This window comes from Simochromis diagramma, unplaced genomic scaffold (assembly GCF_900408965.1).
Source record: "Simochromis diagramma unplaced genomic scaffold, fSimDia1.1 OVJJ01000685.1, whole genome shotgun sequence".
NCBI classification, from domain to species: Eukaryota; Metazoa; Chordata; class Actinopteri; order Cichliformes; family Cichlidae; genus Simochromis; species Simochromis diagramma.
In genome coordinates this window covers 9,104,580-9,121,816 of record NW_024387477.1, presented here as the reverse complement: position 1 = coordinate 9,121,816, position 17,237 = coordinate 9,104,580, and the positions used below count along the sequence as shown (strand labels likewise).

Genomic DNA, 17,237 nt, shown 5'->3' with positions numbered 1-17,237 from the left:
TGAGCTGCGTGGCACAGGGAGGGTAAAGATGTGCTGAGGAGTTGAGAGATGGATGAACACATTGTTGGTTTTGGTCTCATGCACCGTGTATCGGTGTAATCCATCTGTTCTCCCTGCTGTTCTTTCCTGTTATAGGGGTGCAGACTGTTCATGGCAGTGAGGCTGACATAGTGGATCTAGTATGTCCCACGCACAACGCTCTGTGATTAGCTCACGGTTTTCCTTTCATTGCCCTACTCGCTTGGCTCGTGTAGTACTGACGTGAGCACGTGATCGACAGGAAGAAAACCTCCAGCTATCTTGCCGATTTGCGTCAGTCAGGCAAATCCGCTGCTGTATCCGGTGTCCTAAAGCGAGACTTTTTGAGTGTGTGTGTGCGCTGGAGAGCGCATCTTAACCGTGAGCTCTGCGTGTGTTATGGTAATGTAAGCAATCATCAATTCCCACATAGGTTTGCAGGCACACGTGTGCCAGTGTCCACCGGCATACCTCCCAATGCGGGCTCAAAACTGAGGTCGTTTTGTGGTTGCAGTGTGTTTGATTGCATGCACGTATGCACACCTGTGCAGCTGATAGAGTGTCACTGACATTTCACATTAACGTGGTAAGTCAGTCTGGATGCTAAGCTCACTGTCATTAATCAGCAGGCAGCAGCAAGGGAGTCATGCTTATTTCCCGTAACCTACTTTCAACAGCATCAGCATGAACAGATAGATAGATAGATAGATAGATAGATAGATAGATAGATAGATAGATAGATAGATAGATAGATAGATAAAGCTGGTGAGGAAGTAGTAGTGGAAACAGATGGGTTTGATGGTGTTTGCGTGATTGTTTATAACTGCAGGACACAAAGTCCAAATTGTTACCCGATCCACATCTAACCCCACTCTTCCTCTGCCCTCGCCTCTTCATCCCTTCTTATTCCAGGAAGGTTTAGGGCTATATAGTGACGTGGCTCTTGCTCTGGCTGATGTTTGCCAGGTCAAGCTGATAGCACATGTCTTGAGAGTGGCAAGGCTCGGTCCACACTGAGCCCAAGCAGGGTGTGTGTTTTGATGAAATGTAGGCTGCTTTGTTGCACCGTGTACAAACAGTCTTATTTAGTTTCAGCCTCTGACACGTTGATAAGTTTGTGGCGGCCGGCAACAGAAACCTCCCTGGTCGTCCATGTGTCTACCAGCTGTGGGACCTGGTGGCCACACGTCTCTTTCACTCTCTCATATACACACACATACTTAGACACTCTGACCTGAGGAAATGGGGTTCCTCAACTGAGATCACAGCTGGATAGGCCACAGGACAGGAGAACTATTTGAAAGGGGTGGGAAAAAAAGTAGACAGGAACCACTTTAAACTCTTTGGTTATCTGCGGTGTCCAATCAGTGCATTCACTGCAGAAATAAAAGCCCATGCTTCTGTCCAGACTGAGCTCATCTGTTATCCAGGTTGCATGTCTGTGCATGAAGCCCCGCTTCTTTCTCTTTCTAATTTACTGCCATTATTCAGCAACTCTACACCTCTCAAGTCTGACAGCTTGAGCTGAAAAACGGGGGCAAGATAATACATAGAGCTGAACGGGGTATGACGAGAGAGAGAGAGGCCAAGGTGGTGTTGATTACCTTGTCAGCAATGTGCCTGTTGAATTTACACAGCCACTGAAAGAATAGAGAGAGAGGCTAAGAGGGAGAAAAGAGGGGAGAGGAGTGAGGCTGTTAACTGCCTTTCCATACAAGGAGAAGTAGGGGGAGGAAAAGGGGAAAAAAACGAGGAGGGGGAGGAGAAAGCAGGAGAAAGGAAGAGAGAAAGAGGAGGGTAACATAAGGAGATACGGAGAAGGGAGGAGGAGAGAAATTTGGAAAGAGATAAAGACGGGCAACCGAGGGATAGAGGTTGATAAGGCTGCACCAGAAAACCGGTTACAATAGGGAGCAAGTGGAGCTGTACCCTCTCTGTGAGTCTGCTGCAGCTTCTCTCTGTCACTGATAATCCAGCACAGGTAGGGAACACACACTGAGCGACTTCATTCATTCACTGCACAGAAAGCCTGGGTGAGTTTAACCCAAATACCCACTTTAATGGAAAATCTTGCTTAAAAAAATGTATAATTTTAACCTTGTCATTATTGCCTCTGAAATATAATGTTATATAATCATATGACGCATCAAATTTCAATTGAAAGTATCTAATTCTGCAAATTCAGCGTTACGTTATACTGCATGCATTTAAAAAGCCCAGACTGAAGGTTGGTTGTACACAAAACTAATTTGTGATCTTGCTACTAGCTAGTAAAGTATCTAATAATTACACTATTCTCTCTGAAATGTAGCAGATTTGTGTTAAGTGGCAGTGATTGAAATATTCAAGTAAATAAAGAGATGAATCGATTTCCCATCACTGAACTCTTCCCTTGCAGGAATGATTCGACTAGATTTTTCTGTTTCACAGCTGATTTTTAGTTCTTCTTTTTTCACATTATAAATCCATATCGTCAGGAAAGCCAAACTGGGGCAGTGCCTCCTCACTTTTCTTTTGTACCAGGTATCATAATTTCCCTTCCAGCTACACAAGAAGCAGTTAAAGTTTCAGACCTGCCGTCGATGTGATGCACATCTCGCTGCGTTTTCTCTTTGTATGCACGAATGAATGAAATGGTTGCGTAGAAGTAGGCTAATTTAAGACAGACTGATGTGTCTCCCTTCTCGACACAAACTCCTAAACCGGCCGTTGCCCCGTAAAAGATTTTCATGAAAAATCTTGGCCACAAAAGCAAATTATCCCCTTTCCATTTTCTTGTTAAAAACAAACGTACCTCCGGCTGCGTGAACAAATCTGTGCTTTTGTGTTCATAACCGAATGCCTTTGTGTATGAGCTGAGGTGAATGTGTGTATTATCTCTGCTTGAAGCCACTTTAATTGCACAGTAAATGTGCCCGGAGGGCGGCAGCCGCTTAAGTTTGGCTCTGCGCCACATCCCCTTGTTTTATTGTGTCTCGTGCCTGACAGAAACACCGCTGTGTTTGTCTGTCTGTGCCGACTGGTGAGTGCACATCTAAATTGTGTGCGTGCATGTAACTGCGTGTTTGACAGTTTTTGTGTCTTTTATGTGTATTTTTAAAAAAAAAAGAAGCTATTATCTCTGCGTGTGTTGCAGCAGCACGCATCAGCTGGTAGTGTGTCTGCGTGCTGACCGATAAAGCTCACCGTGTCCATGTGGGAATTCAAGAAATGTCTCTTTAGTGTGTTACGGGGTCAATGGGATGAATTCAAAAGGAGCGTAAGAGGGTCAAATAAACCAGTCTCACTGTAGAGCAGGTCAGAGTTGATCAGAAACAAATAATTTCAGAATAAAAGATCATATATGTCCAGCGTGTTTAAGTAAGTGTTTGCATCACCCTGTCACAGCGTTTACCTCCTTTTCTCTAATAAACATAGTGGAGAGAGCAGACAGGACAGTCACAGTTACCAAGTTCACATGGTGATGTTAAAGCCTGCAGGGTCCAGGTCATGAATTTCCACACACAAGCTTCAGTCACAAAGATAAGATAAGAAGCTGAAGTTACTCTCTGGAAGGAGACCCATACTTCTCATCCTGAAGCTTCATCTGACTCCAGCCAAGCTGCAGCAGTCAGTGAGGTGATCTGATGACTGAGCTGCACGATCAAAGCGGGACTTCTGTGTGTCACCATATGTGGGGTATTTTTTTACAGCTGGCAGTTAAACAGTGCAGTGGAGACATTTAATGGAGACGGGGAATGGATAAAACACGCTGCGAGGACGCGGTCAGAAAAGTGTCAGAGTTGGAGTTTTGCAGCTATATTGGAGGAGTAATACTATCTGACCCCTGAAAATAGACTTCACTGACAATGTGCAGCAGGATATGAGTGCTTTGTGTGTGTGTGTGTGTGTGTGTGTGTGTGGGGGGGGGGGGGGGTGTTACATACACATGTGTGTGTGTTTTTGACTTGCCCAAATTTAACTGTCTGCATTCTGCAGCTGCTTGGAGTTTTAGTTATACTATAGTAACTCACACAAATGCCACTCTCCCTTTCTGTATCACACAAACGGAAAAAAAGATCTGCCTCGAAGTTACACACTGGAGACGGAGCTAAAGGATCTGCAAATAAAACACAATAAGTGAGGTGATGTCATTTTGTGTATTTTCCCTTGAAATGCTTGACTCAGCGAAGCATGTCGATGACTTTGGGCCAGAGGTGTGGACTCGAGTCACATGACTTGGACTCGAGTCAGACTCGAGTCATTAATTTTATGACTTTAGACTTGACTTGAAAAAATGTTCTAAGACTTGTGACTTGACTTGGACTTTTACACCAATGACTTGGGACTTGAATTGGACTTGAACCGGTTTACTTGAAAAGACTTGATATTTTACCCCAAATATAAAATTTAACATGCATATTATATAGAGATTGAAAATGTGACGTCATTCACGGGTAGAACCGCAAAGGATTCTGGGAACTCATGGCAAGCGGTACTAGCGCACGCAGGCTTTCAATTAAAATCAGTTATACAGCGATAAAAAGAAACACAAAAATGTCAAGAAGCTGTTGTATTATTAACTGCAATAGCCGGTCGCATGACAGCCACGGGAAGCCGATGGGTAAAGAGATCGGTTGTTATCGGATTACGTCGTTGAAGAGAAATTGTTCGAGCCATGTTTCCGAAGTAACAAAGAGGCGACGGATGGCCTGGATTGCAGCCATTCAAAGACCAAATATAACGTCCCAGAACACTCCAGCTCACAGGTTAGTCTGCTCCAAGCATTTACACAAAGGTCAGTCTGCTGTTGTAGTTAATGCGTCATTTTTCTTAACATAATTGGTGATATAGGTTACAAGCAAGTCTGGCGCTGAACAGAAATTGTCGCGCTATGCTCCTTTATTTATTGTGTTTATTGTGCATAAATAGTGAATTGTCCTGACACAATATTGCGTTTCGCTTCTGTTATTACCATGGTACATTGACAAAAACATATACTTTTATTCACAGGGTAAAACAGTTGTTTTGTATCACTAATTGTCCAGTGCGATTACAGCATACAATATTATTGTCACTGCTACATTTCTGTAATGCTACCAGAAATTATTTCCACTGCTAATTAATTACCATTGAGCTCAAAGGTCCTATTAATAAACTGTTAACGAATGTGTATTTATGACGACGATTTGTGAGACTGGTAAACTTATGATACGTACGATGGTCTTTACTTTCTGCACGGTGCATTTCAAGGTCCTGCACCCATCCGTCGGTAAACTGTACCTGGGCTTGTTGCAGTGACCTGAAGTTACTAAACTTCACGAGTGTATGCACTCACTCCAAGAACCGTATAATTATAAATATGCATATAAATATGCTACGATGAGATAGCTGACTTCATCTAACTAGCAAATGTTGTCCAGGCTACGTTGGTGATGCAGTTTTTTTTTAAATGATATTTTAAAAAAATATATCATTTATTTATGTATGATATTTTTGTCATGCGATTTTAAAGCCGGTCCTACAACCGCATCCAAGAATAACATGCAGCTTATCTCAGAACTGTCGGTGAAAATTATTCTTGGAGCTAGGTTTAATTGAGCTGCATTTTAAAGAGGTGCAATTTCACAATTTGTGTATATTTTCTAAGTTCACTATTTTGTCATGTGTTGAGAAAAACACAGATTTTAAAATTACATGGTCTAATATTTACATTTAGCATATAACTTCAACATGCTTTTTTTCGGGGTTTTTTAAAGACTCGAAAGGACTTGAAATTCAAAGTTTCAGACTTGTGACTTTACTTGGACTTTTACACCAGTGACTTGAGACTCGACTCTGACTTGCCTGACATTACTTGAGACTTGACTTGAGACTTGAGGATAAAGACTTGAGACTTACTTGAGACTTGCAAAACAATGACTTGGTCCCACCTCTGCTTTGGGCCCATCTAGTCTAGGTGCCAGTTTGGATTAGGACGGTATTTGGGAATAATTGTAAAATCACATTTTGAAAGTGGAATCAAAAAGCCAGATCTGGAGCAAATTTAGATGTAAATTGGTACGTGCACACTATGACACACAGCACTGCAGGGTTGTTCTTTCATTTAGGAGAAATAATGCCAGCTAATAATTGCTTTTGAATCCTCTTGGGTCTCGAGGCTGTGAATTTCCTTCTGAATCCAACTATTGGTTTTCTGCCGCTCTTCTTGCTCGTCTTCTTTAACTCTTCTGACAGTGGGACTCTTTCTTTGCCATTAAGAGTTCAACAGTAAGGCTATGCCAGTTGCTCAAAATTCTGTCATTACAGCTACCCTTGAAAGCTGGCAGCAAACACAAATGCTGTCCTCTTCACTGTGAGAATCCGCTTCCTAATCCTCTGCTTCCTGCCCTTGTGTGTTTCCCACCTTTGCAATTGCTCAAGTTTTTAATGCACTGCCCCTGTGTGTCTTTCCTTTTTGTGTACTGGCCACTTTATTACTTGCTAGTACCTGGTTGGACCCTGTTTTGCCCCCAGAAGTACCTTAATTCTTCATGGCACAAATACAACAAGGTGCTGGTAACATTCCTTAGAGATTTTGATCCATGTTGACACAACAGCATCACAGAGTTGCTGCAGATTTGTTGGCTGTACATCTCCTGTTGCACCACATCCCACAGTTTCTCTATTGAATTGAGAACTGGTAACTGTGGAGGCCATTTGAATACAATGAACTCATTGTCATGTTCAAGAAACCATTTGGAGATGATTTGAGCTTTGTGACATGGCTGGAAGCACCCAGATGGACATGATCAACAGCAATGCTCAGTTGGTATGAAGGAGCCCAAAGGCTGCCAGCCACAGCCAGCCTGAACTGTTGATACAGAGCAGGATGGTCCCATGCTTGCATGTTATTTACACCAGATTCTGACTCTACCCTTTTGAAAGCTGCAGCAGAAATTGGGACATTTTTCCAGTTTGTTGTTGTTCAGTATTGGTGAGCTCTATGAATTTTATCCTCGACTTCCTGTTCTTAGTTGACAAAATCGGCACCCAATTTGGTTTTCTGCTGCTGTAGCCTTTCAGCTTCAAGGTTCAGAGTTGCTCTTCTGCATACCTTGGTTGTAACAAGTAGTTATTAAAGTCAATTTTAATTTTGCCTTTCTATTTTATGTCTGCACAGAAATGCACAGAATTCTTGCCCTGTGATTGGCCGATTCTGTACTTCTGCTAATGAACAGCTGTCCCAGCAGTTTATCTGGTTTTTATAGTTGGTTTGATTGCAAAGTTGCAAGTTGAACTGAGATTTTTTGTAATAATCTTAAAAAACAAAGTAAAAACAACACTACTTGTTTACCCTCAGTATGCAACATAGAAGTAGTTGTGGTGGAGAGAGTTTATAATTCACAGCCATCCATTTTCTTCTGCTCGTCCAATGACAGTAAATACCAGGCCAACACTCCAACAAAGTGAATAATGTTATTGTTGCTATAAAACAGAAAATTGAGAGGACGGATGTAGTGACTACTTTGTTGGCTACTTTGTTAGAGATAACAGATTATCTCTCCACTACGGTAGACTCATTAAAAAAACAGAAAAACAAAACACAATAAATTTAAAAATAAATTCAACTAAAAGCATTTTCACCAGAATTTCTGTGGATTTCCCAATAATATTGTTATCATGAATGTAAAAATCACAAAGAGTTCAAAACAAATGGGGGTTTCTAGACTGTGACCTATGGAGCTGAAATGCATTTTGAGCAATTGTCATGCCCCCGTCGCCCCTCTGCCTCTTAATAGAGTGTGAGTCTGAGTCAGCAGCTGGTGGTCAGTGGATGGTCAGTCGGTGAGATCAGTAGAGCAGACAGAAATTTGTATCCATCCTCAGAGATGTTGTTTTATTTAAAGGCGGCGTCTACAGCAGACATTACAACGTGATGTTTTCCCTGTAGCCAGAAATTGGCTTTTTGTCAAAAGTCTCTTGGCCCGACCAAAGAAATGGGAGAGTTTCTTTAATAGGACGCCTAAGGGTCAGGGAGTTCATCGGGCTTTGGTCTTTGATAAAAAGGCTGTGTTTTGATATCAGGGCTGGGATATGGAATTTCCCCACTCATACTGATTTTCCGGGATTGTCTGGGTTTGGTTTCCTAAATATTCGTCTTGCGATCTTTTCATTTACTTGCCCACATACAAAGATTATATGTCACAGAGTTTATGGTAGACTTGTTCAGCAGCTTTTTGTTCATGCCATTTGCCACAGTGATTTATTTATTTCTTTTTACAATGATTGTGCACAGAGCAGGGAGAAAGACTTTAATGTTTTTTTGTTTTGTTTTGTTTTTTTCATTTCTCCATTTCTTGCAGATGATGTCATCAGAGCACCTGACCTGTGGCTGGCTGCAGCAGCTCCTTCTCGTACTTGTGAAGCTTTGCTTCACATTTGCTGGGCCTTTGCGACCGCTCATTGGGACAGAATGCACAGCCAAGAGTCCTGCTTCCTACATCCTGGTCTTTACTGGCCACTGGAGCCCTCAGGCTTTCCCAAAGCAGTATCCACTGTTCCGACCCCCTGCACAGTGGTCCAAACTCATAGGTGAGAAAGACCCATGGGGGTGGAAACACAGGTTACTGGAAAATCATCCATGTTAAATGGAAATTTTTACTGTGACACCTGATAATCCATTGCATGTGCACTATTACTTCAGATTCGCAACAGCAGCAAAGAGTCACAGTATTTTTTTTCATTTATTTTCAGCAGTTAAGAGTTTACCGATGTAAAGCTTTTGTGTAACAGGTGAGCCAATCAAAATGCACAAATCACATTCACAGTGAGACTTAAGGACATTTTGGACGAGCAGTCACACTGAAGCAACTTCTGCTTCACCCAAGGGCAGTTTATTTATTTTTTGTTCCTCATCAAGGAGCTTCATGCACAACTGCATACAAAAAGAGGTTAGAGATGTTAATGAGCAAAACAGCAAAAAGTTGAGAGCAACAAGAAAAACAACCTAAACGCTCCCAGATGGTAGCGTTTCTCTTTGTTTCTCTAACTTCTCTTCAGCCGTATCTTTAATATTTCTCTATTTCTTCGAGTCAGTCCTACTCTCCTTCCCACATTTCCGCTGGTTTACCACAGTGTTGGCGGTAAAGACTGGAGTGGTGAGTTTGGGGCTGCTGAAGGTGGGTGATGATAGTTGGGGTGTGGTGGGGTCAGACCACTCACCTCAGAGCCAGGAGGAGGAGAAGCAGAACCAGATACAACCTTATATTCTCCCTCTTTTAAAAAAAGCAAAAAACAAACATTGTGGATGGATGGATGGCAGATGTCTGCACATCTGTGTGTGCGGCGTCTTGGACTGCTGTGTGGTGGCTGCAGCTTTGTCTGGTTTCCAGGTCTCCCATTGGCGCTCGACTGCTTTGCCAGAGGATGATGTCCTACTTACTCCATATAGACAGAGGCATCAGAGATTCTGACACACCCATAATGGCTTTTAATGTTCCAGGGTGCTGGGCACCGGGGATTGGACTTTGTCACAAGAAAAGAAAAACAAAGACCTCAGTAGCCTCAGAGTCTGCAGCAGGGGGACACAAAGAAAACTGGGGATGAAATCTGTCACCGCACAAAAAAACAATCTGAAGAAGGTCTGACGGCCAACAGAATAAAGGAGGAATGGAGTTTGTCATAGCCAAAAACAAATACTCAAGAGAATTAGAGGGAAATGGGATTTAATGTCTTGATAGGGCTCAAACGTGATGGGTTATCAAGTTTCAATGATGCTTGTGGGAAGTTTGTTAGGATGGTAATGTAATTAAGCATGAAGTAATCGCAGTTTGGAAAGAAACAAGATAGTGTGTGAAGTGTGCTGGGCAGATCATGCGTGTGTGTGGCTCGGCGTTTTAACTTAAATGCGTTGGCGTACGTGCGTCTGTACGCGGGTCTGAAAAGTGAGGTAAGGCAGAACCATCAGAGCATTTGTCAACGTGTTTCTGGCTAACCTTACTTTGCCCTTAAAACCACCGACCCAGGCCAGTAGCTCTGTGGGATTCAACAACGTAGCTCCAGAAGCTGTGGTACAAACAGTTCAGCCTAAATCAGTGTCTCCATTCAAAACGATTTCATAGATAGCCACAACAAAACATAGGAATGTGAGGCAAATGCTCACGGACCCGACGTATCAGAAAAAGCAAGAGTAAAAGTTATGAATTTATTATTTTATCCACCATCTGGCTGCCAATCCGAGTTCCTGACCTACCTCCTGGCAGCAGTGTTGTGGTTTCTTCAGTGATAGATGGAGAAAAGACGTAACTGTAACCTTGCAATATTGCCAAAGATATGCATGTGGGCAATTCCTTTAGAATTAAATGCTTAAGTGCAGGAAGGAGGAGAGAGCCATAGAAATACATGCAGGCTCCACTGGTGGAAATGATCTCATCGTCTGGCCGAGGCTCTGTGGTGCTTCGCTGACATTGATACGCATTCCAGTGAATAAGCATCTTACTCCTGTCATCTCCTCTTTCTTCAATTTCTTTTCTCTCTTTAGCGGTCAGCCATAATCGTCATTTTCGGCTATGGGAGGAGGGCGCTCCAGCCAGCGCAGGGGTTCAGAGCTTCGCTGAACTCGGAGTGACGGTGGAGCTGATGAAGACAGCCAAGGAGGCCAGGAAGAAGCGCGTGGTCGGCGCCATGTACCGAACGGCTGGCATCCCCAACGGCATCGGGCACAGCTCCACAGAGATGCTTATTCATCCCCGGAGTTCACTGGTAGGCACAAATTTACCTTCATAAATACTCAGACGCAGTAAGTCACACAAACCATCTGCTGGACTAAACCTATTCCGTCATCTGGTGACCAGCCTCCCCATAACATCCACGTTCATCTGCTCTGATTAAACACTTCACCACTTCTTTCCACTATCCAATCAGCCTATGTTTAGCTGAAGTGCTTCAGCTCTGCAGCCACAAACGCCCACATCCATCCTGCAAGGTCTGTGCTCTGTCTGCTGCGGACCCATGATGACGCGCAGCACAGGGAGCTGTTTCTGGAAACACATTTTGCCTGTTTTCTTAGCGTTAGATAAGAAGTTTGATAAATTGGTACAGCAAACGTTACGATATAGCGAGTGGAATCTGGAATCTGTCTTCATGTGATGATGAAATTAAATATATAACAACTAGATGACACCCACTATATAAAGAGCAGCACACTGTTTTTACACTTCGCCCATGGTCCAATAAAGACAAGAAAATGTCAGCTGCTTTTGTAGATAACTTTTGCTAACAGTTTACCTGCTTTAAGCCTTCAACTGGCTCCATATTTTGGAAGCAGACAAGAATAATAACATATGCTCCCATGCCTCTTCTACACCAACATTTAATGGTTGCTTTGATCATTTTACCCATGTGCTCAACCTTAAAGTGATCCCAGGTGATCAGAACATCTTCATGTGACTTCAGCCACCCGAGTGAACCAAATTAAATAAATGTTTACCAAGATTTTTTTTTTTTGTAAACTTTTCTTTTCTTCTGTGTCAGATTTCCTGTACTGCAGCTTAGCAGGGAAAATCCTTTTCTAAGGAAACACAATGTGAAACTGTTGCACTAAAGAACCAGCTGTGGAGGATAACCGCTGTGGTCCCACATGAGCCATATTTAAGGTTGTGGCTTTACTCATTGCTGGATAGCGCTGCGTATCTTGAATGGTGACCGAGTGCGGGAGCAAAAGTCACGGTTGGACTCTTTGTTGAGGCTCGGGTTAAATTTAGGAGCCGGGCCTTAAACAAAGGCAAAGGATTTGAGGCATGGCCATGTGGAAAAGTTACAACTCGAAATAAAATAACCCCTTTATGAGTCAGGCATACGCAGCTGATGAACAAGAAGGAAAAAGGTGTAGAGGAGAGGGTGGACATTTTACTGGAGCTTGTAGGAATAGGTGTGTGTCTGCCTGAAAGTCTGGTGACCTACATTTGTTTATTGCCTGTCGCACTGCTTGAACCCGAGGACCTTAAAAAAATCATAAACAACCTGGTCGGAGGGCATCGTTGGTAAGTACGAGTCATGGACAGCAGCTTAGCAGCTTGTCATCTAGGTATATGATGCCTGTGGCTGCTTTTAAATGGTCTGTTTTTAGACCTGTGAGCAGAACGGCAAAGGAAAGCGTGACATCGGCGGGTTTGTGCTGAGCACACGTGAATGATGTGAAGCTGTCGTCTGCTCAGTCTGCTATTGTGCTTCTCTGTCTGTTTCTCCCGCACGCTCATTTATAAATACCATCCTTTCTCTTCCAAACAACCAAAACATTCATACTCAGTGACCTAAAAAGCAAAAAAATCCCAAACACATATGATTTCCATTTCCACTGTTCATGACTCTTCTGCTCTTGGTGTGTAATTTAAAACAGACAGATTACAACGAATAAGCCCCGTTGGGAAATTCAGGGCTTTTTGAGAGCAAGAATTCAGGTGACAGAGTCACATGCTTTCAGGGATGACTATGCTGTTTGTTTTGATGGGTTGGGGAAAAAAGTGAGAGGGGTCACGGGAGATTTGAAACCGTCTATGCTTTGGAGACACTTCCTGGCCCGTGCGTTGCAAAACATCCGCGGACTGATCAAGCTGCTGACGAGGAATACCCCTGAGAAGACATCCTTGCTGAGTGGCCCGATGGATATAGCGGAATGATTTCTTGGAAAAGCCGCTGTTTCAGAGGAGGCTGAAAAAAGAGGACGATGAAGGAGCGGTGTTTGCAGAATAAAGGGAGGAAGAAAGGAAAGAGTGGATGAGCAGATTCATAAAAGCAAGAGTGCGACCTCTGATTTGTTTTTTTCTGTTCTCTGGCATGAATTACAGCCAAGAAACAGACCTCATGTGTCATGCTCACTCTAGCTACTCTCCTGTCTGAGTCTCTTTTGACTAGTTTGATTTCTGTTCCAGCTCTTTCCCCCCCATCCTCCAGGCCACCCTTTCCTATCCATCAAAAGCCAGCCAAGCCCAGCAATCCCTCCCTGAGACTGAGCAGCTTAGCCAAGGTCCTCAAATATCGGCCCTTGAGTGAGAAGGCGTTTTCAGATGTGCTTTTTTCTGGTCATCTGTGACCTCGGTGTGTGCTGACCTCCAGGCCACTTCCTGTATGAGGTCACTGGCACTCAGGAAACATCCATCACAGAGAACACACAATCTAAACCTGCACAGGAAACTGAGTGAGCTCATGAGCTCACATGCATTTATAAGTTTTAGAGCTATAAATCCTGAGATCAGCTGTGTTTTTGAGTGTGATGTCATTCTTAATGCATTTATAGTTCTGCAGAATGATTCCTGTAATATAGTTCATGCAGTGAGCATTTGGACAGTCACATGTATCCACTTTAACACAGAGAGCCCAAGTTTAGGTTTTACAAGTTTAGGTGTTAGTGTGTGGTGAAGAAGGACCCAACATGTAGACACGGGGGGCCAGGAGCAAAAGGCGAGCCCTTTGTTAAGCTGATGATGTTTGTGAGGCAAACCACAAAAGAGAAACAAAGTCAATGAATAGTAAAAACTCCCTGGGGCTAGAAGACACTAAAAACCAGAGAACAGCAACTTGTATTGTGTAAAGTTAACAGTGACATTGACAGTAGAGGGAAGGCAGCACTATAAATACACAGACGGAAGATTGAAGCAGAGTCACAGGTGAACATAATCTAATTGATTATATTAAAGGACTTGGATACTAAAGAAACTGAACATAATCTGCCTCACAAACCCTAAAAGTGAAAATATGTACTCTTTTTGGCCCCTGAAAAGCTGCCTTAAGGTCCAGTAATGTTGCTTAGGCGATAACTTTGTGTAGATAATACCTATCAGGACAAAAATGGGCTTATACTGTAAGCTTATTTCTGAGAGTGTTACTGCGTGCATGCCTGTCTGTTGATCTGTCAAGCCAACTATCTCTGATCCCTCTGGAAGACCATGTTGTTTACTTATATTGACAAGCACTTGTCAGTCTAAACTCTTTAGTACATATTCTAATGTTTAAATGTAACACACTTGGTAGCCAAATGTCCAACTGCTGTTGAACCCCCGAAAATCTGGGCCCTGTAATTTGGAAATATAAGTATATCACGTCTATTACATATTAAAGCTGGGATGTTTTTAGCATTACTTTAGAACAAAGTGGATGCTCTAAAGCACAGAGCCTGATGAACAAAAAGAGCCTGGCTGTCCACGTAATTACGGTTTAGACTGTACTAAAAGACAAGAAGCATTATAACAAAATATTGCTGTGCTGATGGGATCAGATTTATTGTTTTTTGTGGATTGTTTGTCTTTTCTTCCCCAAACAGCCTTCGGTCAGCCTTTTCTCATCCAGAATTCCACAGTTAGACTTTTGATTGTAACCACAGAAATAATAACAGAGGATTGAGTGTAACATTTGTGCTATAGTGAGTTAGACTACTAATTAATGATTAATGTGACTGCATTTTCATCATCGCTGATGTTAAAAGGAAAATGCTCACCGTCATAGTCTGACATCTGAGAATAGTGACTGAACACAAAGTGCTGCTGATGCTTTGCAGGGTGAAAATAAATCAAAAATAATGAACAATTCATTCAAACGTATCTGGCACCTTCCTGATTTCTTTCTTTTTTCTTTTTTTTTTTTTGCATATTTGTTGCACTTTACATGTTTTAGATCATCATGCACATTTCATTAGTCAAACCCAAGTACAATGATTTTGTTTATGAACAAAGTGAAAAATGCTATCCAAACCGACCTCTGAATGACTGAAAAATGAACAGAAAGGTTTTGGAGTGGCCTAATCAAAGTCTGGAGTTAAATCTGATGGAGATGCTTTGGGATGACCATAAACAGACCGCTTACTAGGGTTGTATTAAAACAATTCTGCAAAGATGGTGAGCCCCAGTAATCTGAAAGACCTATTGCCAATTATTACAAATGCTTGATTGCAGTTCTTGCTGCCACTTTTTAGGTTTAGGTGGCATTTATTTTTTCCCACAGGGCCCTGTAAGTTTGGATAGCTTTTCCACCCTGACACCGACACAAAGACATCCATGCTGTCAGCACTTTATAGCTTTGCCACTCAGTTTAAATCTGCTTATGAACCGATGACTTGACCAATTAAGACTAGTTCTGGCCTATAAGCTTAAATATTCACTTAACAGTGTCTCTTGTATCAACAGCTGTCCCTGATGGTGAAAGTGATCCCCAGCCCTGACTGGTTTGTTGGTGTGGACAGCCTAAATCTTTGTGAGGGCAACCAGTGGAAACAGGAAGTGACGGTTGACCTCCACCCTTATGATGCCGGCACAGACAGTGGATTCACTTTCTCCTCTCCCAACTTCCCCACCAGCCCTCCAGAAAACATCACAAAGGTAGGAATGCTTCCAGTGTGGACTAGTACATCATGTGCTCATAACCTGACACTTCTCTACGTTCTAGGTACATTTTTGTATTGTCTTATTTTTATTTTTAGAACTTTGCAGCATGCTTAAGGGATATCATTCCTTCACTTAAGTTATTGCTTGGCAGGCCTCACGTCTGACATGAAGTTGTTTTTTCAGTTAAGAAGGCTCTCTTGCGTAACGGACCATCTATCTTTTCCCAGCATGTGTCTGAAAGTGGGCTATTGTCCATTCAAAGTTGTCTTGACAATCTGCTGGCTCTCCTGATGAGATATGCCTCACCGCTCTTTGTTGATTTGTCCAGATCACCTCTCAGTTTCCAAACCACCCGGCCAACTCCTTCTACTATCCACGCTTGAAGGATCTTCCACCGATTGCCAGCATAAGGATCACGCGACAGAGCAGATCACGTGACCATCAAACCGCGATGTCCAACCACATTCTGCCCAACTCTATCAGTCCCCGCCGCTTCTCAGGTATGACCACTGGACACATTTAATGCTGAAAGGCCAAATATCGATGCGAATGATTGGATAGGAGAGCACAGGTAATCAAAGAGACACGTAATGTGGTTTTATTGTGTTTTTCATTGCATTGAAGTTACATTCTGGTTCATTTAGTCACATCTAATGACGATTTAAGTAGGTTAGCAGTCTATGTCTCTACTGAATAAATAGAAATGTGATTTAATGAGTATTTGGTTGGTTAAATCATAGTATAAAATGGGAATGCACTCAGTCCCTTTAAATGCTACAGGAAACTCACAGCATAGTTGCGTCTTTGGTAAATCGCAGTACTTCTACACCTTTTTGGCTGTCTCTTATATTTTCCTCATCTCTTTCTCAGCAACGCCATTGGACTGTGAAGTGTCGCTCTGGTCGTCTTGGGGTTTGTGTCTGGGTCCCTGCTCCAGGGGCGGCGTCCGCCACCGCACACGTTACATCCTCTTACGACCAGCCAACGCTGGAACCCCCTGCCCTGAGCTGGAGGAACAGGCTGAATGCGTACCGCACAGCTGCATGCAACTCCAGTAGCTGCAGAGTGCATGAGCACGCATGCTGCCGGTATGCAACACACTGGGATTTTGTGTTATTACTGCCGGACTTTGAAAGGTTTCTGCATCTTGATCGGCGCGTTTATGAAGCGAGGGGTTCAATTGTCTTTATTACAGCTCAGTTTTGTAAGTTTAAGATGTGGCGCGATAACAGCGAAGGCCGTCAGATTTAGGGCGAACGCTCCTCTGGAACTGAAGTTTATGAGTCTGATTGTAACTGCATGCTGAACGGGTATTAAAGCTTGAGACAGCGGTTTAAATGTTTTGAGTGCAAAGTGATATTTTTGGTTTTTTGGAACTGTTGTAGATGCAGAAGAGAAAAACTGATTATGGTTTGTTCATTGTTAGCAACGTATGCATTCAAACTGTACGTCGATAGCTGCACACTGGCACAGAGTGCTCACAAATGTCCTTGCACATACTGCATACCTCTACAGGCATGCTGGCATTACTTCTCTTAGACAACCTATACATGCTTGCCGGATTTCAAAATAACCTCACACCCCATTTTATAAATATGACCTTTCATAAGACACACCCAGTGGCTGACTTGAAGCGTAATGCCAGTCTGAAGAAGCTGGCTTGCAATAAGACACGATGCAGGTTTTTATTGGAAGAAAGATTAAAATATTTGTATTATTTTCTCTTTTGATATTTCATTGTTGAGACTTTTGTACATACTTTAATGTATCGTATCTTGTATAACTCATGAATAAACATGGAGGTGTGTTTTTCAAATTAATTTCTGTGTTGTTCTTCAGTGTGGTTTTCCAGCTGTATGGTGTTTATGTGTGAAAATGATATAT

At 42.6% G+C, this 17,237-nt stretch overlaps 1 protein-coding gene across 2 annotated transcripts; it reads left to right on the top strand.

Moving 5' to 3' along the window:
• Window positions 1–1,803: 1,803 nt before the first annotated feature.
• spon2a (spondin 2a, extracellular matrix protein) lies at window positions 1,804–17,179 on the top strand. 2 transcript variants are annotated; one of them, XM_040015188.1, is made up of 6 exons: window positions 1,804–1,954; window positions 8,343–8,571; window positions 10,520–10,740; window positions 15,156–15,347; window positions 15,682–15,853; window positions 16,224–17,179. In XM_040015188.1, the coding sequence occupies exons 2-6, from the start codon at window positions 8,343–8,345 to the stop codon at window positions 16,409–16,411; spliced, it is 1,002 nt and encodes a 333-aa protein (XP_039871122.1). In that variant the 5' UTR covers window positions 1,804–1,954; the 3' UTR covers window positions 16,412–17,179. The 2 variants fall into 2 exon arrangements, with proteins under 2 accessions (XP_039871122.1, XP_039871121.1); XM_040015187.1 differs by having other exon boundaries at window positions 1,807–1,999.
• Window positions 17,180–17,237: the final 58 nt, after the last annotated feature.